At 44.2% G+C, this 27234-nt stretch overlaps 1 protein-coding gene across 1 annotated transcript in view; it reads left to right on the top strand.

The window, feature by feature from the left end:
- Acmsd (aminocarboxymuconate semialdehyde decarboxylase) overlaps window positions 1-27234 on the top strand; it is a 48039-nt gene that overhangs the window by 8212 nt on the left and 12593 nt on the right. The window contains exons 2-7 of the mRNA XM_032915604.1: window positions 1438-1482; window positions 8402-8498; window positions 11266-11315; window positions 13578-13814; window positions 19238-19331; window positions 23598-23693. Of these exons, the coding sequence (XP_032771495.1) occupies window positions 1438-1482; window positions 8402-8498; window positions 11266-11315; window positions 13578-13814; window positions 19238-19331; window positions 23598-23693 (619 nt within the window). The remainder of the gene's footprint in view (window positions 1-1437; window positions 1483-8401; window positions 8499-11265; window positions 11316-13577; window positions 13815-19237; window positions 19332-23597; window positions 23694-27234) is intronic.

Here is a 27234-nt window from a genome sequence, read left to right as displayed (position 1 = left end):
TAATTCATATTAAAAAGTAATCCTGCACTCCTTGAACTGGGGAGGCAGAGACAAGTGGATTCCTAGGACTCATCACTTAGCAGAAATTCTGTCTCAAAAATCAAGATGGATGGTGCCTACAGGGCACCAGCTAAGGATTCCTCTCATCTCCATCTACACATGCACCTCCACACACATGTGCACCCACAGAAACATACATGCATTGTTGTTGTTGTTGTTGTTTTGAGGCAGGGTTTCTATGTAGCTCTGGCTATCCTGGAACTCACTCTGTAGACCAGGCTGGCCTCAAACTCAGAGATCCATATGCCTCTGCCTCCTGAATGCTTGGATTAAGGGCCTGTGCTTCATACATGCATTTTTAAAACAGACCGTCTGCGGTGGAAAAACAACAGATTCATAGGAACAGAGTTAAGTTGTTTCTGGAAAATCAGAACTCACTCTCTGATGTTACAAACAATAGGGTCTTGGCCCAGGAATCCATGGGGGAAATGCTTTGGGTTAATCTATGGTGTAACTTTTGGTAACAGTGATATGGTGAAGCCCATGGCAAAAGCTGCTTCAGGGTAGCTACTGGGATTCCAAATGTGTGTCATGGTGTCCAGCTTTTTTACATAAGTTCTCAGGTCAAACCCAGGTCTGGCTTATATTACCAGCTGAACTATCTCTTCATACCATAATTTGACTCTAAACTACTCTTCTAAGAAAATAGATCTCTCTCTCTCTCTCTCTCTCTCTCTCTCTCTCTCTCTCTCTCTCTCTCTCTCTCTCTCTCTCTCTCTCATTACTTGGAAGTTCTATTGGGCACATGATGGAGGTGTGAAGTCCCCAAGAAGTTAAAATATCATTTAACAGTTGGGCAAAGTAGCACATACCTGTAATCTCAAGTACTCAGGAGACTGAGACCAGAAGATAGATTCAGCCAGGAAGGAAAACATCTCAAACAACAAAACTAGCTTCTTCCTTCTCCTCCTCCCCCTCCTCCTCCTCCCCCCTCCCCCTCCCCCTCTCCTTCCTCCTCCTTTCAATTGAGACAGGGACTCATGCAGTCCAAGCTGGTCTCACACTCACTGTATAGGCAGGAATGGCCTTGAACTCTAGGCTCTCCTGCTTCCATCTCCTGGACCCTGGGATTAGAGCTGTGAACCACCTTGCCCAATTTATTCGGTACTGGGGATGGAACCCGGGGCTTTGTGCATGCTAGGCAAGCATCCTACCAATTGAGCCACATCCCTAACCCAGATATAGGAGTTTTTCTTTCCCTATAATTGTATCAATTTAAAGGTAAATCGATTTAATGAGAATACAGGTCTGAAGAAGGGGACACATGGGAAGATGGTGTCTGATAGGACAGAGTTTGGGACCCTGCATCTAGAAGACGTACCTTGGCTGCAGACCCCTCTTCTTTACTAAGTCTAACTGTGATTCTCCTCATTGCAGAGGTTCGGCTATGGAGGCTGGGTGCAGCTCCAACAGCAAGGCAAGGTGAGTTTCTCCCAGCACATACCTGAGGGTGACCCAGAGATGGTATGTCCGACGTAAATACTTAACTTCTTGTAGGCTGGGCATCAGGAAATCAACTCTTTTACCCTGCCATTGATTGTAATAAGAAGGGAAGCAGCCATGCAGTTTCTAAGGCATGGTAGGGAAAACTGAAGTGATGTCAGACAGCAACATCAATGAAATAAAAAACAGAATTGAATCTCCACTACAAAATCTCTTTTAACTTTTATATCTTGTTATATTTGCCCTGGAACCAACTTTAGCATTTACTGCTCAGTCACAGGGAAGTGACTTGGCCCTCTCTATGGATTACTATGGTATATTAAGACAGAACAAAGTAATTGATTTGTTAGCAGAAATCAGATGTGTGAGTTTTTGTGATTAGGTCACCTCACTCAGGATGATATTTTCTAGTTCCATCCATTTACCTATGACTTTCATGAAGTCATAGTTTTTAATGGCTGAGTAATACTCTACTGTGTAGATGTACCACATTTTCTGTATCCATTCCTCTGTTGAAGGACATCTGGGTTCTTTCCACCTTCTGGCTATTATAAATAAGGCTGCTATGAACATAGTGGAGCATGTGTCCTTGTCATATGTTGGAGCATCTTTTGGGTATTTGCCCAGGAGTGGTATAGCTGGGTCCTCAGGTAGTACTATGTCCAATTTTCTGAGGAACCACCAGACTGATTTCCAGAATGGTTGTACCAGCTTACAATCCCACTAACAATGGAGGAGTGTTCATCTTCCTCCACATCCTCACCAACATCTGTTGTCACCAGAGGGGTTTTGTTTGTTTGTTTGTTTGTTTGTTTGTTTGTTTGTTTTATCTTAGCCACTCTGACTGGTATGAGGTGGAATCTCAGGGTTGTTTTGATTTGCATTTCCCTGATGACTAAGGACACTGAACATTTCTTTAGGTGCTTCGCATCCATTCAATTAATCCTCAGCTGAGAATTCTTTGTTTAGCTATGTACCCTACTTTTTAATAGGGTTATTTGATTCTCTGGAGTCTAACTTTTTTTTTGAGTCTAACTTCTTGAGTTCTTTGTATATATTGGATATTAACCCTCTATCAGATGTAGGATTGGTAAAGATCTTTCCCCAATCTGTTGGTTGCTGTTTTGTCCTAATGACAATGTCCTTTGCCTTACAGAAACTTGGCAATTTTATGATGTCTCATTTGTTGATTCTTTAAGCCATTGGTGTTTTGTTCAGGAAATTTTCCCCAATGCCCATATGTTCGAGGTGCTTCCCCGCTTTTTCTTCTATTAGTTTGAGTGTATCTGGTTTGATGTGGAGGTCCTTGATCCACTTGGACTTGAGCTTTGTACCAGGTGATAAGAATGGATCAATTTGCATTCTTCTACATGTTGACCTCTAGTTGAACCAGCACCATTTGTTGAAAATGCTATCTTTCTTACATTGGATGGTTTTAGCTCCTTTGTAAAAGATCAAGTGACCATAGGTGTGTGGGTTCATTTTTGGGTCTTCAATTCTATTCTATTGATCTACCTGCCTGTCTCTGTACCAATACCATATAGTTCTCATCACTATTGCTCTGTAATACTGCTAGAGGTGAGGGATGGTGATTCCCCGAAAAGTTCTTTTATTGTTGAAGATAGTTTTCACTATCCTGGCTTTTTGTTATTCTAAATGAGCAAATTTATCCGTCTAACTCTATAAAGAAGTGATTTGGAATTTTGATGGGGATTGCATTGAATCTGTAGATCGCTTTTGGCAAGATGGCCATTTTTACAATATTAATCCTGCCAATCCATGAGCATGGGAGATCTTTCCATCTTCTGAGGTCTTCTTCAATTTTTTTCTTTAGAGACTTGAAGTTCTTGTCATACAGATCTTTCACTTGCTTGGTTAAAGTCACATCTAGGTATTTTATGTTATTTGTGACAATTGTGAAGAGTGTCATTCCCTAATTTCTTTCTCAGCCTGTTTATCCTTTGAGTAGAAGAAGGCAACTGATTTGTTTGAGTTAATTTTATATCCAGCCACTTTGTTGAAGTTGTTTATCAGGATTAGTAGTTCTCTGGTAGAACTTTTGGGAAAACTTAAGTATACTATAATCTCATCTGCAAATAGTGATATTTTTACTTCTTCCTTTCCAATCTGTATCCCTTTGATCTCCTTTCATTGTCTGATTGCTCTGGCTAGGACTTTGAGTCCTATATTGAGTAAGTAAGGAGAGAGTGGGCAGCCTTGTCTAGTCCCTAATTTTAGTGGGATTGCTTCAAGTTTCTCTCCATTTAGTTAGATGTTGGCTACTGGTTTGCTGTATATTGCTTTTACTATGTTTAGGTATGGGCTTTGAATTCCCGATCTTTCCAAGACTTTTATCATGAAAGAGTGTTGAATTTTGTCAAATGCTTTCTCAGCAACTAATGAGGTGATCATGTGTTTTTTTCTTAGAGTTTATTTACACAGCGGATTACATAGATGGGTTTCCATATATTGAACCATCCCTGCATCCCTGGTATGAAGCCTACTTGATCATGATGGATGATTGTTTTGAGGTGTTCTTGCATTCTGTTTGTGAGAACTTTATTGAGTATTTTTGCAGTGATATTCACAAGGGAAATTGGTCTGAAGTTCTCTTTCTTTGTTGGGTCTTTGTGTGGTTTAGGTTTAAGTGTAATTGTGGCTTCATAGAAGGAATTGGGTGGTGCTCCGTCTGTTTCTATTTTGTGGAATAGTTTGGACAGTATTGGTATTAGCTCTTCTATGAAGATCTGATAGAATTCTTCACTAAACCCATCTGGTTCTGATTTTTGTTTGTTTGGTTGGTTTGGTTTGGTTTTTGTTTTGTTTTGTTTTCGTTTGGGAAACATTTAATAATTGTTTCTATTTCTCTGGGAGTTATGGGACTGTTTAGATGGTTTATCTGATCCTGATTTAACTTTGGTACCTGGTATCTGTCTAGAAAATTGTCCATTTTACCCAGATTTTCCAGTTTTGTTGAATATAGGCTTTTGTAGTAGGATCTGATGATTTTTTGAATTTCCTCTGATTCTGTTGTTATGTCTCCCTTTTCATTTCTGATTTTGTTAATTTAGGTACTCTCTGTGACCTCTGATTAGTCTGGCTAAGGGTTTATCTAGCTTGTTGATTTTCTCAAAAAAAATCAGCTCCTGAATTTTTAAACTTTTTTGTATAGTTCTTTTTGTTTCTACCTGGTTGATTTCAGCTATGAGTTTCATTATTTCCTGCCATCTACTCCTCTTGAATGTGTTTGCTTCTTTTTGTTCTAGAGCTTTTAGGTGTGCTGTCAAGCTGGTAATGTATGCTCTCCCCTGTTTCTTTTTGGAGGCACTCAGAGCTATGAGTTTTCCTCTTAGCACTGCTTTCATTGTGTCCCATAAGTTTGGGTATGTTGTGCCTTCATTTTCATTAAATTCTAAAAAGTCTTTAATTTCTTTATTTCTTCCTTGTCCAAGTTATCACTAAATAGAGCATTGTTCAGCTTCCATGTGTATGTGGGCTTTTTGTTGTTTTTGTTGTTATTGAAGACCAGCCTCAGTCCATGGTGATCTGATAGGATGCACAGGATTGTTTCAATCTTCTTGTATCTGTTAGGCCTGACTTGTGACTGATTATATGGTCAATTTTGGAGAAGGTACCATGAGGTGCTGAGAGGAAGGTATATCCTTTTGTTTTAGGATAAAATGTTGTATAGATATTTGTTAAATCCACTTGGTTAATAACTTCTGTTAGTCTGTCTATGTCTCTGTTTAATTTCTGTTTCCATGATCTGTCCATTGATGAGAGTGTGGTGTTAAAATCTCTTACTATTATTGTGTGAGGTGCAATGTGTACTTTGAGCTTTAGTAAGGTTTCTTTTATGAATGTAGGTGCCATTGCATTTGGAGCATAGATATTCAGGATTGACAGTTCATCTTGGTGGATTTTTCCTTTGATAAATATGAAGTGTCCTTCCTTATCTTTTTTGATAACTTTTGGTTGAAAGTCGATTTTATTCGATGTTAGAATGGCTACTCTAGCTTGTTTCTTGGAACCATTGCTTAGAAAATTGTTTTCTATCCTTTTACCCTGAGGTAGTGTCGGTCTTTGTCTCTGAGGTGTGTTCCCTATATGCAGCAAAATGCTGGGTCCTCTTTACACATTTAGTCTCTTAGTCTATGTCTTTTTATTAGGGAATTGAGTCCATTGTTTTAAGTGATATTAAGGAATAGTGATTGTCACTTCCTGTTATTTTTGTTGTTAGAGGTGGAATTACTTTCTTGCTTTTTCTAGGGTATAGTTTCCCTCCTTGTATTAGAGTTTCCCTCTATTATCCTTTGTAGGGCTGGATTTGTGGAAAGATATGGTATAAATTTGACTTTGTCATGGAATATCTTGGTTTCTCCATCTATGTTAATTGAGAGTTTTGTTGGATATAGTAGCCTGGGCTGGCATTTGTGTTCTCTTAGGGTCTGTATGATATCTGCCCAGGATTTTTTGACTTTTAGAGTCTCTGGTGAGAAGTCTGGTATAATTCTGATAGGTCTGCCTTTATATGTTATTTGACATTTTTCACTTACTGCTTTTAATATTCTTTCTTTGTTTTGTGCATTTGTTGTTTTGACTATTGTGTGACAGGAGGAATTTCTTTTCTGGTCCAATATATTTGGAGTTCTGTAGGTTTCTTGTGTATTTATGGGCATCTCTTTCTTTAGATTAGGGAAGTTTTCTTCTATAATTTTGTTGAAGGTATTTACTGGCCCTTTAAATTGGGAGTCTTCATTCTCTTCTATACCTATTATCCTTAGGTTTGATCTTCTCACTGTGTCCTGAATTTTCTGAATGTTTCTGGAGCTTTTTGTATTTTACATTTTCTTTGATGGTTCTGTCAATGTTTTCTATGGTATCTTCTTGTTGTGGTTTGCCCTGAAGTTACTGTATTTTGATGCTAATTCCACTGCCCCAAGGACAGCTGCCTAGTCAAGGACTCAGAACTCAGGTGACTTCACCAGAACCACCTCACCATTGAATTTGTAAAGTACTGGTGAGGGGCAGGTACAGGATAGAAGGAGGCCTGTCATTGGAGGAGAAGGAAGGATGAGCCGGAGAGAAGTTTGAAGGAAGAGGAGGAGAAGAGAGAGGAGATGAGGAGAGGAGAGAAGCCATGGCAGGTGATGTTAAGATTCTGCTCTGTGTATTTACAGGTTGTTATTAATGTTCTCAAGGGATGGATGGTACCGGGCTTTGTATGTTTAAGTGGGCAATTATATTTTACCAATTGGATCTAAGATTATTGTGTTGTGTGTTCTTTTATATGAGGGTTTGAGTGTAAGAAAGTGTGCGGCTGGGGTGTATTTCCGCCAAGATATCTAGCAGATATCTGGGGGCACCGCAGCATGGGCCTAGTGGGGTAAAAGATAATTACTCCTTTTTATTTTTATATTTTTACAACAACATCTTCTGCCCCTGAGATTTTCTCTTCTATCTCTTGTATTCTGTTGGTGATGCTTTTGTCTATGATTCCTGATCTCTTTCCTAGGTTTTCTATCTCCAGGTTTGTTTCCCTTTGTGATTTCTTTTTTGCTTCTATTTCCATTTTTAGATCCTGGATGGTTTTGTTCAATTCCTTCACCTGTTTGATTGTGTTTTCCTGTAATTCTTTAAGGGACTTTTGTGTTTCCTCTTTAAGGGCTTCTACTTGTTTACCTGTGTTGTCCTGTATTTCTTTAAGGGAGTTATTTGTGTCCTTCTTAAAGTCCTCTATCATCATCATGAGATGTGATTTTAAATCCAAATCTTGCTTTTCCAGTGTGTTTTGATATCCAGTATTTGCTTCGGTGGGAGAACTGGGCTCTGATGATGCCAAGTAGTCTTGGTTTCTGTTGCTTAGGTTCCTGTGCTTGTCTCTCACCATCAGGTTGTCTCTGGTGTTAGCTGGTCTTGCTGTCTCTGACAGCTGCTTGACCCTCCTTTAAACCTGTGTGTCAGCATTCCTGGAGACTGGCTTTCAGCTCTTGGCACAGGCAGATACTGGAAGGATTCTGTCCCTGACTGCTCCTAGGTTCCTGTGTCCAGAGGGCTCTAGGCGGGTTCTTCTTGGGCCAGGAATGTGAACAGAAGTGGAGGTCTCCCCTGAGCTTTCAGGGTTGTCCAAACTTTGGAGAGTCCAACTCTCTACCCGACGGGATTTGGGTACAGAAAGCTGTAGGACCAGGTCAGCTCCAGGCGAAGGCAGAAACTGGAGCAGTCAGATTTTTATCTCCAGGCTGAGTAGGGGAAAAAAATCCCTTAAACTGTATGAGAGGAGAAACATGTTCCAAAGCATTCAAGAAAAGGTTAATGTAGGTCGGGGACGTGATTTCATCAGTAAATGCCTTCCTTGCCTTGCAAGCATAAGGAGCTCAGTTCAATTTCTCAGTACTTGTGTTAAAAGAGAGGAAGGAAGGAAGGAAGGAAGGAAGGAAGGAAGGAAGGAAGGAAGGGAAGGAAGGAAGGAAGGGAGGAAAGAAGGAAGGAAGAAAAGGAAGGGAGAAAGGGAGGGAGGGAGGGAGAGAGGGAGGAAGGAAGGAAGGAAGGAAGGAAGGAAGGAAGGAAGGAAAGAAAGAAAGGCCCCAAATCATGATGCTTGCCTGTGATCCCAGCACTGATACTGTGGAGACTGGAGGTTCCCCAAGGCTCTCTGACTGGCCAACTTAGTCTACTTCATGAGTTCCAGACCCGTGGGAGACTATCTCAAAGGAAGAAGGAAGGAAGGAAGGAAGGAAAGCAAAGCGAGGTGGACAGCAGAAGGGGATCCTGAGATCGACTCTACACACACCCACACACATCACATGCACATGCTTGCCAACCTGAATGTTCACACTCAGGAACACAGGATTTACCCAAGCATGTGGCCTTGGCTGATGCGACTTTTCTGACTCAGGGAGAAGCAAAGATGATGAAAGACGGGAAGGTCTTCAGAGTGATCCAACAGAACTGCTGGGACCCAGAAGTCCGCATCAGAGAAATGAACCAGAAAGGTACTTACGAAACGCTCTCCGTGCTTCTGTCTGGCTTAAGGCAACACCCATCCTTAAAGTGGTGACCACCTGATATGATTTATGGGATAGCAACTTCCGGTTCCCTTTTCCCTGCCAGGTGTGCTGTTACTGCTTCCTTAGAGGAAAGAAAGCCATTCCAAGCCAACGCTTTTAGAGCATGGATTTGGAAGCTTTAATTTAGATTTTTCTTTTTTCTTCTAATTTTATTTTTCTTGGATATTTTACATATTTACATTTCAAATGTTATCTCCTTTCCTCCTCCCATCCCTCCACGAGGATGCCCCCACCCCCATCCCAACACCCTGGCATTCCCCCACATTGGGGAACCGAGCCTTCACAGGACCAAGGGCTTTTCCTCCCACTGATGCTGGACAACACCACCCTCCACTTAAAGCAAAATAGTATATCAACAAAATGATAATGGTGCATTTTCTTACTTAAACTATTTTTAGTTCAGGTCTGGAAATGGCTGGGTGGGCAGATCCATAGACATCTATAAAACCAGATGTAGTGGTGGAGCTGTCCACAGTCTCACAATCCGGTAGTGAGACGGAAGGCAGAGGCAGGAGAACCCCCAGGAGTTCACAGACAGACAGCCTGGAACACTACAATCCCTATGCACCACAGGTGAGCCAGCAACTGAGACAGAAAACAACTTCAAAATCTCATGGGCAGCCAGCAGCAAGGAACACAGGGAAGATGAGGACTAGTGCCTAAGGCGGTCCTTTGATCTTCGCATGCATGCTGAGGCATAAATCATTCATACATGCATGCACATGCACACATGCACACAGGCATACACATACACACATGTGCACGGTCACACAGGCACACACACACACGCACACACACACTTGCACAGGCACATACGCATGCACACATGCATGCAGACACAGGCACACATGCATACACATGCTCACACTCACACACAGGCACACATAGATGCACACACATGCATACACATGCATGCACACACACAAGCATGTACACATGCACACTTGCACAGGCACATACACATGCACACATGCATGCAGACACAGGTGCACACACAGGCACACATGCATGCAGATACAGGCACACATACATGCAGACACAGGCACACATACATGCAGACACAGGCATACATACATGCACATGCTCACACTCAAACCCAGGCACACATAGATGCACACACATGCATACACATGCACACACACAGGCACACACATGTGCACGTTCACACTCTTATCTCCTCCCTTCCTCCCGTCAAGTCCCTTTTCTTTTGTTTGTGATCCTCTGATTTTTAACCAGTCTTCTGTGCGAACATAGTTTTAGAATGATACACAGGAGTCTGGTGGGCTTGCTATTAGCTACTCAACTGAAGACAGTAACTGCCCGCCCCATCCATCAGTGTATCCCAGTAGTTCAGTAAGGGTACAGCTCAGTGAGACCTACTGTAATGATTCAGTCTGGAACTGACTCTTGATGGCACCAGCCTTGTGCAGGCAACAGTGCTTAATTAAGACTTTTGAGGCAGGGTCTTATGCATAGTCCAGACTGGCCTTAAACCCACCATGCATCACCAAGGAAGGCCTTGAAGTCTTATTTCTCCTGTGTCCACTTCTGGAAGCGCTACAGCAGCAGGGATGAACTACCATGCCCAAGCACAATTGTATTTTATTTCAAAGTCCAGGGGAAAAAAATGAGTCACCCTAGCAGCACTAAAATCTGGAAGTTTAAAATCCAGTGGCATGCACCCAAGTAACATTCAAATTCAGCTTTATAAAGTCTGGAGCCAACTCTGTGGGCCACTCTGCAGAATACCTATGTAGTTCTGGATCTCGGTACACTGGGGCTTGGAGACAAATCTCTGGCAAAGAACAATTCGCTGTAAATGGGAAGAGAGAGCAAGGGCCCACCCTCTCAAGAGGAGAACAGTGACTTGGCTGACTGGAGTCAGAAATTGTCATTTATGACTGCAACAGAAGTACACGGGTCTCCTTTGGGTTTTGTTTTGTTTGTTTGTTTTTGTATGTTTATCCCAAGTACTGTCTTTGAGGCAATAGTCATGACCCACTTTCAAAGAGTACAGTTATTACCCCTCCACGCAGTTCTAAGCACCTGACACAAATGAACTCGTTTAGTTCCTACAACGATCCCCAGAGGTAGGCTTTCTTCAGATCGTTGTTTTTAAGATTCCTGGATCCTAGACTCTGGAGTCAAACCCTGGGGACTGAGGGCCATGAGACTTTAGCCAGGCTACTTTAGGAGCCCAAATAAAGGACTTGAGAGATAGACCTGTCATGTATGACCTACAGTGGAAACCTCAGGGAGTGGTGGGCAGGAGAGAAAGATGGAGACCAGAAAAAAGATGGAGAAAAAAGTGACAAAAGAGTAGAAGGGCTGGCTGGGTTGAGAAATGGGGAGAGTGATAACAGGCAACTATGATCAAGAAACAGTTTTGATGGTATGCATATAATATGTGCATAATTAACACATGCTGCTTTTTTCCATGGTGGAGAAATGCCTTGGCCTAAACAGCATTTGGTCACAAGGAGGGTAGAAGAAAACCTGGGCAAATAGACTTGGATCATTCTCTTGAATGATCCAATTTTGTCCAACTTTCTCCTCTATGTAGAGCTGAGGGTGAGAGAGAGCGCCTGAGGGAGGAGCAGTGAGGGAGAGAGAGTAGGTTGGGCTGGAAGCTGCTGGTCTCATCCTGGTAAAGGCTCTTCTCCTGACAGGTGTGTCTTTCCTTGTGTTATAGGAGTGACAGTGCAAGCTCTTTCCACAGTTCCTGTCATGTTTAGCTACTGGGTGAGTGTGAAACCTAGGACCATCTTCCTGGTGGTGAAGGCTCGTGTCCAGCTCCCCAGAAGGTGACAGATGACTTACATCTTGAAATTGGTCCATCCATCCTCTCCCTTAATGGTCCTCGTTCATTCTTCCTTCCTTTCTTTCTTTCTTTTTTCTTTCTTTCTTTCTTTCTTTCTTTCTTTCTTCCCTTCCCTTCCTTCCTTCCTTCCTTTCTTCCTTCCTTCCTTCCTTCCTTTGGTTGTTTGTTTCTGAGAGAAGCTCTCCTGTAGCCCAGGATGGCTTCAAACTTGCTTGGTAGCTAAGGATAACCTTGAACTTCTGATCCCCTGCCCCTATCTCCCTAATGCTAGGATCACAGACAGGTTGCACCATGCCCAGTTTATGCAGTGCTATGACTGGAACCCAGGGCTTCTTACATGCTAGGCAGGCACTCTGCCCACCAGGGTGACTGGAGCCACATTCCAGCTCCAACGGTTCCTTTAATGTCGGTGGCATATTCTCCCTGAGACTGCCTTCTTAGCCACGTCCTTGCTTCAGGATAGCCTGTGTGGGGCCATCAGACCCATATCTAGATTCACCTCACAGTCCAGTTGTAGACTGAGATCCCACCAGAGCTTACCTGTCTGGACTCACCCCTGCATTAATGCCTTGCCAAACTGCTGACAAGCCAGTGCACTGTTACACTGTGGTAGAAATTTCTACCCCACCTTTGACCCTTTAGTTCTCAGATAAAAGACACACACAGCCCTTATATTTACAATACCCCTTAATCAGCACAGGAGCTGGGCAGATACCTACCCTCTATATTATTAGAATCTACTTTCCAATCAATAACCCCAAGTTATTACGTACTACCTATTATGTTTCATCTGGGCTGCTCTTAACTCCAATTGGCCAGCCCACAGGACCACGTTTTGGTTTTTTTGTTTTTTTGTTTTTTTTCCTTTTCTTTTTTTTTTTCGGAGCTGGGGACCGAACCCAGGGCCTTGCACTTGCTAGGCAAGCGCTCTACCTCTGAGCTAAATCCCCAACCCCAGGACCACGTTTTTTTATGGCTCACGTAACCCATGGTGGTTTCTCCTTCTTCCTCCCGCACCTTCTCCTTGTGGAAGCTCCAGAAATCTAAACCTCCTATATTCTGTTCTGCCCAGCGATTGGCTGTTGGCATCTTTGTTTACCAATCAGAAATAACTCGGGGGCAGGGTCACAGGTCACAGGTCGATAAGCAGACTCCGGGCGTAGGGGGCTTGCTCTAAGCATTACAATAGACAGCAAGAACAAACCTCAACCTTGTGCTTCCTGAGGAATGGACAAAGGGGAGGTCCTAGATCCCTTTCCACAAGTCAGCGGTTCCCAAGCACTGACTTTCAGAACTGATTCTGAGACGTGGGGCAGGGAGGTAACTTTTGGTACAGAGCTAGGAATGTGCTAACCTGGTAGTTGTGTTTGACACGTGATTTCACAAGTCCAGCAGGAGTCACTCGGTTCTCTACGCTTCTGATTAGATCACTATGTAAAGTAAAATGTCTTGACACCTCAGGGTGGGGTCTGGGGAGATAAAGTGAAAGCACAAAGATCTGAGTTCAATCCCCAGAACCCACATAAAGAAGTATGTACGGGAGCTTGAGGAGCGGTTCAGTGGGGAAGATAGATCAGCGGCTGCCGAGGCATGAGGACTCGAGTTCTGATCCCAGAACCCACTTTAAAAGGCTAGGCGTGGTCGCATTTGAGCCTGTACCCCTAGTACTGTAGGGGCTGGAAACGGGGGACTCTCTACAGCCTAGTGAAGGGGAGGGGACTGGGAGAAGAAAGAAAACAAAGCCCAACTATCACAGTGTCAATAGGAGGGTGTGGGAGGACAGATGAAAACAGGACCCATGCGGGAGTAGGGCTGGTATCCTTCAAGGAGCCAAGACGAGAGACCTTAAAGGTAGCTTCAGACATTAGGAACCTCTTCAAGGTCTGTCTGCTGCTGATAGTCCTCGTTCCCCGTCTAAACTGGAGCAGCCCAGTAGTTAGTACATCAGGCCCAGAGATACTTCTGCGCTCTGTTCTAATTAACCCGCAGCATCCCGGCAGCTCTCTTTGCGCTCACAGACCCTGGGTCTCCTGTGGCCAGTAGCTCTGTCAGTCCATGCCTCAGCTTCCTGAGGCATACAATCATTACGAAGGGTGAATATTTCCAGTCAAGAGGCAATATTTAGAATGAATGTCTAACCAAGTAGGTTTTGACTGGCATGCAACCTTTCCTCTTTTCACCAGGCCAAACCTAGGGACACTTTGGAACTGTGCCAGTTTTTAAACAATGACCTCGCTGCCACCGTGGCCAGATACCCTCGAAGGTTTGTGGGTTTGGGGACGTTGCCTATGCAAGCCCCGGGGCTAGCTGTCGAGGAGATGGAGCGTTGTGTGAAGGAGCTAGGATTTCCAGGAATCCAGATTGGCTCCCACATCAACATGTGGGACCTGAATGACCCGGAACTCTTCCCCATCTACACGGTGAGTACTGACACTTTCACTGGACCAGCGCACAGACGCACAGCCATGGGCGGTGGGGCACCACGAAGGAAGCATTCCCCCCAGGAAAAGAGGGCAGGAGGCAATAGGTCAGTGACTTCAGATGTAGGTAGGAGATGTAGAAACCTACCAAAACTCCTCCCAAAAGAGTGAGCCATTCTATAGAGGGGGCGATGGGACACTTCCAAGGCCCGCTCCGAGGTAACTTTGGTGAAATCTCTCTCTTACTGGATCACATTTTACACAGAAGCCTAAATGCCATCCTCACTGCTAGTGATTTTCATAAACACTCACACACACACACACACACACACACACACACACACACACACACACACACACACACACACATACACGGAGAGAGAAAGAGAGAAAGAAAGAGAGACAGAGACAGACAGACAGAGACATAGACAGACAGAGACAGACACAGAGAGACTTTTCTTTTTGCTATGGAAATTTTTTTTCAAAACTATGAAGAAACTTTGGAGAGACTATAGAAATACAAAAAGTATAAAAAGGAAAATAAATGCACCAGTCATTCCAGCCAAAGACAGGAACCACTCTTAATGTGTCATTCATTAAGAAATAAATAAAACAAAACCTCTGCATATCTATATTTTAGCAAACCTGGAATTCTGAGACACATGTGATCTCATATCCTGAGAATTTGCAAACTAAATGAACATTACGCATGTACATGTGTGGCATGCAAAGTTCTGTTCATGATTGCACATGTGTGGTCATACACGTGTACATGTGTGTGGTGTAGAACATCAGGCGTCTTCCTGGATAGCTCTCCCCCTTATTGACTGAAGCAGAGTCTCTGGCTGAACTTTTGAGTTTGCCTGTTTCAGCCAGTGCAGCCAGCTCACCCCAAGCATCCCGTTTCCACCTCCCTGGTACTGAGATCACGGGCAAGCTACCACGCCTACCTGGCTTGCATGTGGGTTCTGAGAATATAAACTCTAGTCCTCACACTTGTGTGGCAAGCATTTACACCACTGGACCAGTTCCCAGCCCAATGAAGATGATCAGAATGGGTGATTATTGAAAATTTCAGAATAGTCAGTGTACTGACATGTTTTATTCTTGAATCCTCACTTAAGAACCTTAGGAAGAAGCTGGGCATGGTGACACCCACCTTTAATCCCAGTCCTCAGGCAGAGGACAGGTAGGACTCTAAGTCTGGGGACAGCCTGGTCTACAAAAATGAGTTCCGGGACAGCCAGGGCTGCACAGAGACTGTGACTTGAAAAACCAAAATCCCAAAACAAACAAAGGACCTTAGAAGGCAAAGGTGTGTTTTGGCAGTACATAATAAAAATACACATGAAACTGAGCATAAAGACACAGTCTGTAATCTCATCATTCAGGAGTCTGAGGCAGGAGGATAATGAGTTGGAGACCAGCCTGGGCTACATAGTGAGTTTCAGACAAGCCTGAGATATGTAGCAAGATCCTGCCTCAAAACTCTCAAAATAGAGACAGATAAGAAGAAGGGAAAGAAGAGGGAGGAGGAGAAAACAAATCCAGATTGGTTGATATATCAATAGACGGGTGGATGTTATACAGAGAGGTTATAAGTAGGCGACAGGTAAGTAGATAGAGATTTTATATGTGTAGATAAGAATGCCAGGAAAATGTTAGAATTTGATAAGCTCAGGTGGGGAGTATAAGATTATTTATTGTGTTTATACTTTCTATATTTAAAACATTTCACATTAAAATGTGTTTTCAAAATGGCACTATCCAGTTCTGAAGTACCCAGGTTCACATCCCGCCATCTTCTCTACCACTCTTTCTCTCTCATCCTCTCACTGAGCCAACCATCGTAGGTGCCAGGATTTAAGATCCAGGATTCTTCCCTCGGCTGCAGCTTTTACAAATCTCACAATTGTAATGGTTTGAGATGGTTTTCTAATATTTCCATCACACGGCAAAAACCTTTCCTGCTGATTTAAGTAGATATTTGCAGACTTGCCAGGCATTCTGCTCCGTCACTTATTCATCTAATATTCATGCAGCTCTAACTACACAAAAAAAAATTTCATATATGTGTCTGTGGCAACTGCCCACTATGTGGAGTGTTGCCTATGCGGCTGCCTCTTAAAGATTTAATATTCTTCTCAGTACTGAACTCCCCGAACACATCGGCTGCAGAGGCTCAGCTGATGGAGAGAATGTTTTCTGAAAATTCCAGCGAGCTTCGAACAAGGATTTATTTACTCATGCATCCAAGTTGCTTCAGCACAGTGTGTGAGAGTCTTCAGCTACGAGTCATTTTTATTATTCACCGGAAGTGGCTTTATACGTTCCTCGGGGCTTAGAAAGCAATCACAGCTGCTGGAGTGCACATTTTCATCTGAGTGACGAGCTCCACCTATCCATCACTCCAATTAGATTATTTGGGAGCACGCCAGTCTCTGAGAGATTTAGGAGTGCGTCCTGACTCCGGTTGACCTGCCGTGTCCCTGGGCCAACAATCTGTTTGTTTGGTTAGCAAGCCTGGCTTGCTTAGCTCTTCTCTAGCTTGCGTCAGTGACGTGCTCAAACAAATGGCAAGAGTTTCTGACAGCCAAGTTAGTGCTGTCATTTCAAGATAGTCCTGGCACTCCACAGCTTCCAAATGCCGTGCCCCACCGCCACGCCCAGCCCTAGACCTCTCTTCTAAGGGAATAAGCCTCATAACAGACACCCAGGTACAAATGACTCCATTGCCGTATGAGGAAAACAGAATGTCAGGACCTGACAGTCTGACTCTACCTACCCTGTAGCAGCTGCCAAGACCTGAGTAAGTGACTTAGGTTCTGTCTTCTCTATAAAAAGAGGCAAGCATGAGCAGTCTCTGTATACCTGTGACACACTGACACACAGAGTGCCTGTCTCATAAATGATCAAACCAGTTAGTAGCTATAAAATTCCTCTATGTGTGTGAAGACCAGATGTTGACGTTCAATGCCTTCCTTAATTGCTCTCCCCTTGATCTTTACATTTTACTTTATGTGTATGGGTGTTCTGCCCGCATGTATGTCGATACACCACATGTATACAGTGTCCTCAAAGGCCAGAAGAGGTCTTCAGATCTCCTGGGATTGGAGTTACAGACCACTGGGAGCCATCTTGAGGGTGCTGGAAATCCAATGCTGGTCCTCTAGAAGAGCAGCCACAGTAGCTCTTAGCTACTGAGCCATCTCAACAGTCCTTTCGCCTTGTTTTTTTGAGACACGGCATCTCACTGAACTTGGAGCCTCTGATTCCACTAAACTGGATGGCTAATGGATCCAGAGATCCTCCTGTCTCTCTGGCTGCAAATACATGATACCATCCCCAGCTTTTACCTGGATCTGCTCTCTGATGCTCATGCTCGCACTGCCTGAGCCATGTCTTCAGCCTAATAGTTATACAATCCTTACAGCAGCATTGGTATAAAATCTCCATGGTGGTTAGTGATGACCTTGAGACTATAAGTGGCTTTGTGTTCTCCACCATGCCCCACATATAGAAGGAAATCGTTTTTCATGCTAATTTGAATTCAATCAAGTCTCATCCTTACGAAGGGTCACATCTCACAAGGTACCGTGATCAGGTGCCTCGGTGAAGCCTACCATTCTATCATTCCAAGAAGTCAGTATTTTCTTTCCAACCTGCATTCATGATCAGAAAGCAGTTAGTTTCTGTACCTTCTAAAGCTTGTGTCTCTGAGCTCCTCAGCCCACTGGGTTGGAACTCTCCAGTTTACCCTTTGCCTGTCACATCTAGAACCCCCAGCTATCCAAAACTGTGCCATTTAAAACAATGCTTACATACGCAAGTCACACTCCATCAGCTGGGTGAGCACAAATATTTACATGCAAAGGCAGTATCCCAACATACTTAAAAAGAAATCATCCTAATGAGAGCTTGTTTGGACCCTCGGTAAGCACTGACATTAATGATTTCATTAATGATTAATCGTGCTAGTTTTCCTTCTATTGCTGGGATAAAACACCATGAGCAAAGTAACCTGGGGGAACCACCTGCACAGTGAGCTGGGCCTCCCACATCAATCACTAATCAAGAAAAGGCCTCTACAGGCAATCTGATGGACACGGTTTCTCACTTGGGGTTTTCTCTTCCCATATAATTCAAGCTGGGATCAAGTTGATTAAAAAAAAAAACTCACCAGTAAAACTATTAAGGGGATTTACACAGACATTTTGCTAACTAAAGTTCATCCCATCTATATGGTCTTTCCATTCCTCACAAGACTCTGAGGGAGGATAACCTATAGTATTCTTAGTACTTATCTAGCTCAGGCACTGAGAGATCTATCTCTATTCAGTTATTTCCTTTCACTCCTGGGAGAGTTTCCAGAGAGTCACTAGGCTTTAGGGATTGCAAGAGTATCCACGCATCCAGAAACCCCATCAGTGTTGTGTCCAAGGTCTTCCTGACTTAGATCAGGCCAGCCCACCCCATTCTAGCTGAAAGGAGCTAATCCCTGGCGCATTTTCCTGCATAGACTCATTCATTCATTCATTCTTCCATTTATTCATTTGTTTGTTTTGGAGATGAAGTCTTTCTGTGTACTCTTGGCTGACCTGAAACTCCCTACATAGCTGTCTTTGAACTTGCACTGATAGGCATACACTTCATGCTTGGCTCTCACTTCCTCACTTCCTGTAGCTTTAGGTTTCTAAGAGGAGAGGAGGGAGCCCCCCTGCCCTGACTCCAAAAATACCAGATACCATCCCAGTCTCCCAGAAAGGGTAAACTGTGCGGGCACCCTGCATTTGAAGTATGGGATTTGACTTTAAGCATTTTGTTCTTTGTCAAAATGTTTGACGGGGGTGTGCTATAGAGATTTTCAGGCAGGAAAGTGCTTACCTCAGAAGTGCAAGACCTTGAACCCAGTCTCTAGAGTCCATATTTAAAAAAAGACAAGTCATGGTCTTATGCACTCGTAAACCCAGAACTGGGGAAACAGAGATGGGCAGATCCCTGGTGCTCAGTGGCCACCCAACATAGACAAATCAGTGAGCTTCAAGCCAATGAGAGACCTTGTCTCAAAAACCAAGGTGAGCAGCCCTTGCACACAACATGCAAAGTTGTCCTATGGCCTCCACACATGCACACGTACATGCACACACATGCATGCACACGTGCACACACACACACACGCACACACACACAATGAGTGGTAGATATTTTCTGTGGAATTTTTTCACCAAACAATATGCTAAATTCATCAACCTATGGTTAATCCTTTTCATTTTTTCAAGCAGGAATGATTTGGTCAAGGAATCTTTTGTACAGATGAAGAAGGAACTTCAAAGTATTGGAGCTTCTTTTCTCAGATCGATGTGGAATCTGAGGTAGAGAGGAAGTCTCCCACAAATAACTTCTTTCTCATTGCTCTATTGAAGGCGGCTGAGAGGCTGAATTGTTCTCTGTTCGTGCATCCCTGGGATATGCAGATGGATGGACGGATGGCCAAATACTGGCTGCCTTGGCTCGTAGGTTTGTGCTGGATGAGGGTTGGGAACACAGCACCAACTCTTGGGTTTTTCCTGTTATACATGAAATTCTGTTCTTGGCTAATCTGAACCTCTTCTAGGTAGCTCAGCTTGTTTGAGAGAGTCTTTCAGTAGTCTTTATTGTTTATATATGTCTAGGGGAGGGGCCTAGTGTATATGGTCAGTTTCAGGGACTTCTAGACTTGCTGACTTCCTGAGTTTGCCCAGATTGCCTGAAGGATGAAATGTTTTCCCTTCCTTTAGAGAATCTTATGTCTGACTGAGCTTCCTTTCAAAATGGAATGTTTCGCCTCTCCTTTAATATCATGCATCTTAATAAGGTCTCTGCAGGTTTCACCTAGAATATTCCACTTAAAATATCCTGTGTCCTATGGAGCTTCCCCTCCAAGATGGAGGTTTTATCTCAAATGAATTTGCTACAACCAAGTAACAACAACAACAACACACACACACACACATCCCTAGAGTTGAGGCTACAACAATACACACACATAAACCCTCGCTTTATGAAAAAGAGAGCCAGGATATGTTTTATAGAGCCAGGTATGGTAAGGTGGAAGGGGGGCCTCGGTGGGTTCACACTGAGACACCCCTTCCCACTAAGGTACCAGCCATATGATGGGTTTAGTATAGAACAGAGTTTATTTAAGGCATGGGAAGGGGAGTTGAGAAGGGAGTAGAGACAGAGAAAGATGGAGAAAAGGAAAGAAGAGGCTGGCCAGGAATGTGTGGAGAGAGGGGGGGGAGGAGAAAAGGGTCAGAGAGAGCAGAGGCAGAGAGGAAGAGATGGAGGGAGGGGCAAACAGCCCCTTTTATAGTAAGCCTGACCTACCTGACTATTGCCAGGTAACTGCTGGGTGAAGCCAAGAAGGAACGTGTGCAGTCGTGCTCCCCCTCCCCTCCCTCTCCTTCTCCCTTCCTCCTCTCTCTATCTCTCTCTCACACGCACACACACACACACGCACACGCACACACACGCACGCACACGTACACACACAGGTGAAGCTATCATTCAACTGATTAGTGGGAAACTGACTCACAAAGAACCAGAAGGAAGCGGCATTGTCTATCACCCTGCCTTCAGCAGCTGGAAAAGCCTCCCTCGGGTGGATACAATCCACCATGCTCTTAGAATCCCCAGGAGGCCTGGAAGCCAGGCAACTCTGTGCTTGCAGAGCAGCGAGGGGCAGAAGGAGCCTACAACGAAGTCCTCATTGACAGTCATATCTCTAGGTCAGTCACATGGCTCTGTGTTCCCAATTAAAGCATCAGACGTGAACCAACTGCTGCTTCTAGGAGAAGGAAACACTTGAAGTAAATCATATGCACCCAATAATTTTTCAGCCTTACCTCCCAAGAGGCAGCAGAGATTTGGCAGGATTCAGAGTGACATTACACTAAACCTAGGCACCCGATACTCTCCAGAACCCTCAACTAACCCATTGCCAAGAACCAACCATTACTACTGTATAAACTGATAACATGTCTTCTCCAAGGTGTAGTTGAGGGGAAGGTTTTTATTATAGATGTGAGGGAAAGAACAATGTAGATGTCAATCCAGGTAGCTATGAGTCAGAGGCATCTGGAAGAATCCAGAACAGTGCAAGTAACAGGCTGAACATGGCTAGCATACTAGATGTACTGCCTGGGTTTGTGTGTCAACTTGACACAAGCTGAAGTTATCACAGAGAAAGGAGCTTCAGTTGAGGAAATGCCTCCATGAGACCCAGCTATAAGACATTTTCTCAACTAGTGATCAAGGGTGTGAGGACCCAGCCTATTGTGGGTGGTGCCATCCCTGGGCTGGTGATCCTGGGTTCTAGAAGAAAGCAAGCTGAACAAGCCAGGGAAAGCAAGCCAGTAAGTGGCATCCCTCCATGGCCTCTAAATCAGCTCCTGCTTCCTGCCCTGAGTGAGTTCCAGTCCTGACTTCCCTTGGTGATGAACAGCAATGTGGAAGGGTAAGCTGAAGAAACCCTTTCCTCCCGACTTGCTTCTTGGTCATGATGTTTGTGCAGGAATAGAAACCCTGACTAAGACTCGACTTAGCCAAGAGAGGAGAGGGGGCTGTAGGGGAGAGTGAGAGAGATGAAGACAAAGAGAGGGCAATGAGAGCTGAAATAGAATGAGAATGAGAGGTTAGGGAGGGGAGCTAATGAGCCGGAGACATTAAGAGTAAGAGGCAGGAAGAGTAGAACCAGCATGCCAGCAAGGGCTCTGAAATGTGTAACAGGTACCTGTGATAGTGAGAGACCTGGAAGTGCTCTGGTGTGCTAATGGACACCACAGAACAGCCCTTTGTCCCTTCTGCTAATCGTAAGGAAATGGTAGAGGAGAACCAGCTTCCCAGGTTCCTGAGAAAGGTTGGCTTTTATCTAACCGGTAGAATTTGAACCTGACAATCACCCTAAGTTCACAGATGAGGAAACTGAGCTGACTAATGTTTGCTGAACACCTCCAATGTGAATCCATAACCAGGTGCTTTACTGACATCATTATTTACAAAACTGCACAACAGCCCTACAAGACAGAAAGGACTGTCCTCTGGTGATGTACACAGGCTGGGACACCAAACAACTTCCTCAAGGCCAAGAAGCAGAAAATGTCAAGAGCTATCTATCCTGCCCAGAAGCCTAGCTTGACACATCCAACACTGAAAGGAGAGAGGCTGCGAACTTAGCTCAGGGGTAGAGGGTTTGCCTAGCAAGCACAAGGACCTTGGTTTGATCCTTAATACTGAAAAGAAAACTAAAGGCAAGTAAATATTACTGGTAGGCCAGATGCTTCCAACTTTTTGACCTCTTATCCAAAGAGCTGGAAGTAAGCACTCATAGAGATTTGCAAAATAACTTTATTAGGAGTGAAGGAATAGCACACGATGGTAGATTATTAGCTCACGTTTATTTTCTTGCTGTGAGTGAGGATGCATTGAAACCACAGAACTGGACTGATCCATGGTGCATGGAAAGAAAGGGTTAATTATAAATTTGAAGCTGGCATGTGACTATCTCTAGGGTGGTAGAGAATAACCAGAGGCATTTTGGGGGGTGCAAAGCTGCCATGGCTACCTCTCAGGAGACAGGGAGGAGGGACTACTAACGTGACTGCCAGTACTCTACCTTGGGAGCAGAGAGAAAAAGAATGGGAGTGGGTGTTGGAGAGTGGGCAGTTTTAAAGGGAGCAGGTAGCCACAAGGTTGAGGGGGAAAAGAACTTGTAAGGTGAAAAGGCCTAAGAGCTTAGGGCCAGAAGAGCCCAAAGTCTTCGAAACTCACCATAGCTATAGGTTAAACAGGATTGAAGGAGCCTGGAGGTCAGTGTAGGTTTTGATATGAACTGGATGCCTCATTTCCCTGAGGTCAAAGAAATAAGGGAATTGGCTCTTTTGGCCAGAGGCTTCTGAGCAATGGGAGCTTTTGTTGTCTGCCAGTGATCCTTCCTTGTCAGCGTGAGCTGAGCCTAGACTCATCTTGAGACATAGTCAGTGGCGTTTGACATAGCCTTTTGGGGTTTGGGACCTAACCTGGCTAATGCCCTTCCCTACAATGCATTTTACTTTAATTATATACCTGTCTATCTCAAGATGATAAATAGAGGATTCTCCACTAATAGGTTATTAAAAGACACAGTTTTGTATATGTACCTCAACCAGTTCAGGCCAGATAGGTTCCTCCATTCTTCCTGGCGGGATATGCTGAGAACGCACTTGGATAGAAATAGTCTAAATTTGATTGTATCCAGGGTTGGGGAAGCTTACAACATCATTCAGAGATGACAGAAGATGTAATCTGATGCAGATAGGGGTCCTAGGAGTTCTGAGGTTGTTAGGTTCACTGTTTGAAGAAGGGTGTGTGTGTGCATAGCATGTGCGAGCAAAGGCCTTGAGCTACCAAATGCATTATTACAAGGGCAGATATGCATAACCCCAACCAAATAGGAGTCCCAAGCTAAACCACCTCCGATGCTTGCATGCCTCATCAGGACCAAAGCCAGCCTTTTTGTCAGTTTGAACTCTTAGACTATACCCCCTAAAATAGTAAATTGGGGCCTTTGGGTGATTTTCTTGACGAAGCAATGCCCTGTATACATTTGAATCATTTCTGGAAGAGAGGGGCCCCATGTTCCACATCACTGAAAATTCCCCAACTCAGCTGCTGTTTTGCAGTCACTTGTGTCACTAAAACGTGTCACTAAACCTCTTCTTGCTTACAATGCCAAGCCCTGAATCATGTAACTGTCTCTTCTTTTAGGAATGCCATCGGAGACCACCACGGCCATTTGCTCCATGATCATGGGTGGGGTGTTCGAGAAGTTTCCCAAACTCAAAGTGTGTTTTGCACATGGAGGTGAGTGAGACTCTGTATCAGTTCAGACTGGCCTAAGGAGATGCCACAGACAGCCACTTAAGGCTACATCTTCTCAGGGTTGGAGGCTAGCAACCCAAGAGCACAGTACCGATGGGGTTGGTGTCAGGTGAGGGCTTCCTCCTAGCACGTGGATGGCCACCTTCTCCCTATGTTCTCATCTGACTCTTCTCTGTGAATTCGTGGATGAAGAAAGGACAGAGGACGGTATTTGAGGAAGAGAGATGGTTCTGGTCTTTTCTTTTGTGTGCATGGTTAGCATGCTTCTCTCTCTCTCTCTCTCTCTCTCTCTCTCTCTCTCTCTCTCTGTGTGTGTGTGTGTGTGTGTGTGTGTGTGTGTGTGTGTGCGTGTGTGTGTGTGTGTGTGTGTGTGTGTGTGTGTGTAGGCCAAGGACAACATTGAGTATTGTTCCCAGTACCATCGTACCTTTTTGTTTTTTTTAAAGACAGGGTCTTTCTGCTGGGAATGGTGACATATGCCCTTGATCCCAGCTCACACAATTATTTTCTTACTGTGAGTGAGGCTGCATTGAAACCACAGAACTGGATTGATCTATGGCGTGTGAAAAGAAAACTCTAATTGTAAATTTGAAGCTGCTATGTGGCTATCTCTAGAGTAGTAGAGAGAGAATAACCAGAGGCATTTTGGAGAGTACAAAGCTGCCATGACTACCTTGGAAGGCAGGGGCAAGCAGATTTCTGAGTTTGAGGCCAGAGCAGAACAGCCAGGGCTATAAAGAGAGTCTTGGGGCAGGGGGCGGTAGGTGGAAGGGGATCAAGTCTCTCACTAAACCTAGAGCTTATCAATTTGGCTAGATTGGCCAGCAAGCCTGGGGGTCCTTCTGTCTCTGCCTCCCCAGAACTGGGATTACACATGTGTGCCTGTTTTGGGTTTGTTGTTGTTGTTGTTTTGTTTTGTTTTTATGTACATTTGACATTCAAAGTCAGGTCCTCGTGGTTTCACTGCATGGCGGCTCACTTTACCAAGTGAACCATCTCCCCATCCGTTTATTTATTTGCTTGCTTGCTTGGTTTTAGTGCTACTGAGCATTGAATCTAGAGCCTCACACATGTGCTCTATGCCAAGCTATATTCAAGCCCTTTTTAATCTTTAAAAACTACTACTGTTGCTGGGTGATGGTGGTGTGCACCTTTAATCCCAGCACTTGGGGAACAGAAGCAGGCAGGTCTCTGTGAGTTGGAGGCCAGCCTGAATTACAAAGACAATTCCAAGGCAGTTAGGGCTACACAGAAAGACCCTGTCTCAAAACAAACATATGTATGTATATGTTGTTGTTGTTGCTGTTGTTGTTGTTATATGAGTCTCTGTGTGTGTCTCTGTATGATATTGTCCCACGCACGACTTCCCGCCGGCAAGGAGCACGCGAGACATAGAAATTCTTACTATGAGTGACTTTTATTTCTGTCTATTCCTCTCTCATGGTGGAAGCCCCGCTTGCGCCGCCAGGCGCGCCTATTTATCCCCCGTGCACGCACCCACACCTGATTGGTTGCTTACTCATGACCTCATCAGGTACGCCCCGGAAATGGGCAAAGACCTGGCAAGATTAACCTCCCCTCCCCATAGGGAGCCGGCTTGCGCGGTAAAGGCTAGCGCCATCTTGACTGACCTGGCCTTCCACGTGGGGCGCAGTGGAAGCCAGCGCCATCTAGTGGTGGCGAATGTTATTGCGGCCCTCTACATCTCACCCTTTTTATTTATAAATTTTATAGCAGTCATGATCACCCATATCGCGTGCAATGAGGAAACCTCAGCGATGTGCAGGGGCTGATCAAAGGAAATCACTGAGTCTCTCTCAATCCCAGTGCAATGATCCACAGATCTATGGGGTGCAAGAGCAGAGAACTCAGAATACAGAGAGAGACCCTCTCCTCCCAGTGCAAATGGACCCACAGGTCCTTGGGGTGCAGGAGCAGGGAACTCAGATACAGAGTAAGTCCTGAGCAAGATAACCAAATTCAGTGGAGGCCCTTTGTACAATGGCCATAAGTGCTTGAGTGAATAACGGCCTTGTCACATTATTGTTGAGGTCTGAGTTTGCAAACCAACCATGGTATGAATACTGATCCACAGCATAGGGCTGTATCAAACAGAGCCACTCCCGATAAGTAGTGGGCACCTCATTTGGTCCTCCTCAGCTGTTGCCACCAAGGGCCATGGTCAAGCCACTCCTATAATGAAATTTAGAATTCCCAATTGTTAGTAACTACTCCAGAAAGTTCACCCACTGTACTTGTCTAACAATAGATTGGTGGAGGATAACTCCAGACACTGCAGACACAATGTCTGCAGCAGTAATGGCTGCTACAATAGCAGCGAAAGTGTCAAGGTCTTTTCCAGGACAGTTCAGGATCAGTCATTTTTCTCTGGAACAACCAGCAAACAATGGAACCAAATTCTGAGATCTGTATGACCAGGACAGAGTTCTCCAGTCACTGTAGCTTTACACAGGTGGCTTTCTGTGAAGCTACAGTCTGTAAAATGGCAACACCAGTTACCAGTTAAGGCAGCAAGAGTCACCAAGGAAATGAAGGGACAGGGGTAACAGCTGGAGTCAGCAAGCAGCAGTGTACAGAGTCTGAGCGTAGGCCACAGTGGGACGGGAACACACGCAGCGGTAACACTGACTGCAGCAACGGCAAGATTTCTGTGATGACAAAAGGTGAAGGGGGGATCTTCCGCCTTCCTTTCAGGGCAGAGGAATGACTCTAGGGACCCGAACCACGAGAGCTGAATCTTCATGTAACCAGGATCAGCAAGTCTCAGCAACCACCCAGGCAGCTGGCACACTCTTGTAGCATCCTGTAGAAAAAACACAAACATTCCCTCTTCCCCATATAAAATATCTGGACAGGATCATGTCAATATGTGGATCTCTCTATTTCACCTAGGCAGAAGTATGCCTAGTTGTAGGGTGCCATAAACTTTGGCATCCAAATTTTTTAAAATTGAAATAAAAGGAGCATATTTTAGCATACAGGGATAACTCCCCCTATTTATTTATTAAAATTGTTAAAATATTGTTTATTAAGATAAGTCCTCGAGGATTAAATTGAGGACACTGAGCACTTGTATTTATAATTTGACTTGTATACCAAATTATTGTTTCTAGCATTATTGTTTTGGATATATAAAGAATGAGATTTTTTCACTAATTTTTCTTATGTAAGGCCTAATCTGTCTGGTATCTGTCCTCCCTAGTTAAGGAGTCTAGGCAATCCAGTTTGAGTTCTTAAATGTCCTATAAAGGAACAGTATTTAGTGCTCTTAACCACTAAGCCATCTCTCCAGCACCTCACAAACTTTATTTACCTAAACATAAGCATTAATTAGAAATGTCAAATCCTGTAAACAAGGTCCAGATTTAGCCTTATTTAGAAATCTGAGTTGGCAGGGTGAGGCTGGGCGTTGAAAGTAAGCAAATGGAGTCTTCCTCTTTTCGTGAGGGTGTGTTATCAACTCCATTATCATTTTCAAAGAGCTGGGTCTATGGTTTTGTTT

The sequence above is a fragment of the Rattus rattus genome, chromosome 10 (genome assembly GCF_011064425.1).
Source record: "Rattus rattus isolate New Zealand chromosome 10, Rrattus_CSIRO_v1, whole genome shotgun sequence".
Classification (NCBI taxonomy): domain Eukaryota; kingdom Metazoa; phylum Chordata; class Mammalia; order Rodentia; family Muridae; genus Rattus; species Rattus rattus.
Note: the sequence above shows the minus strand (reverse complement) of the source record. Positions and strands in the feature narration are given on the sequence as shown.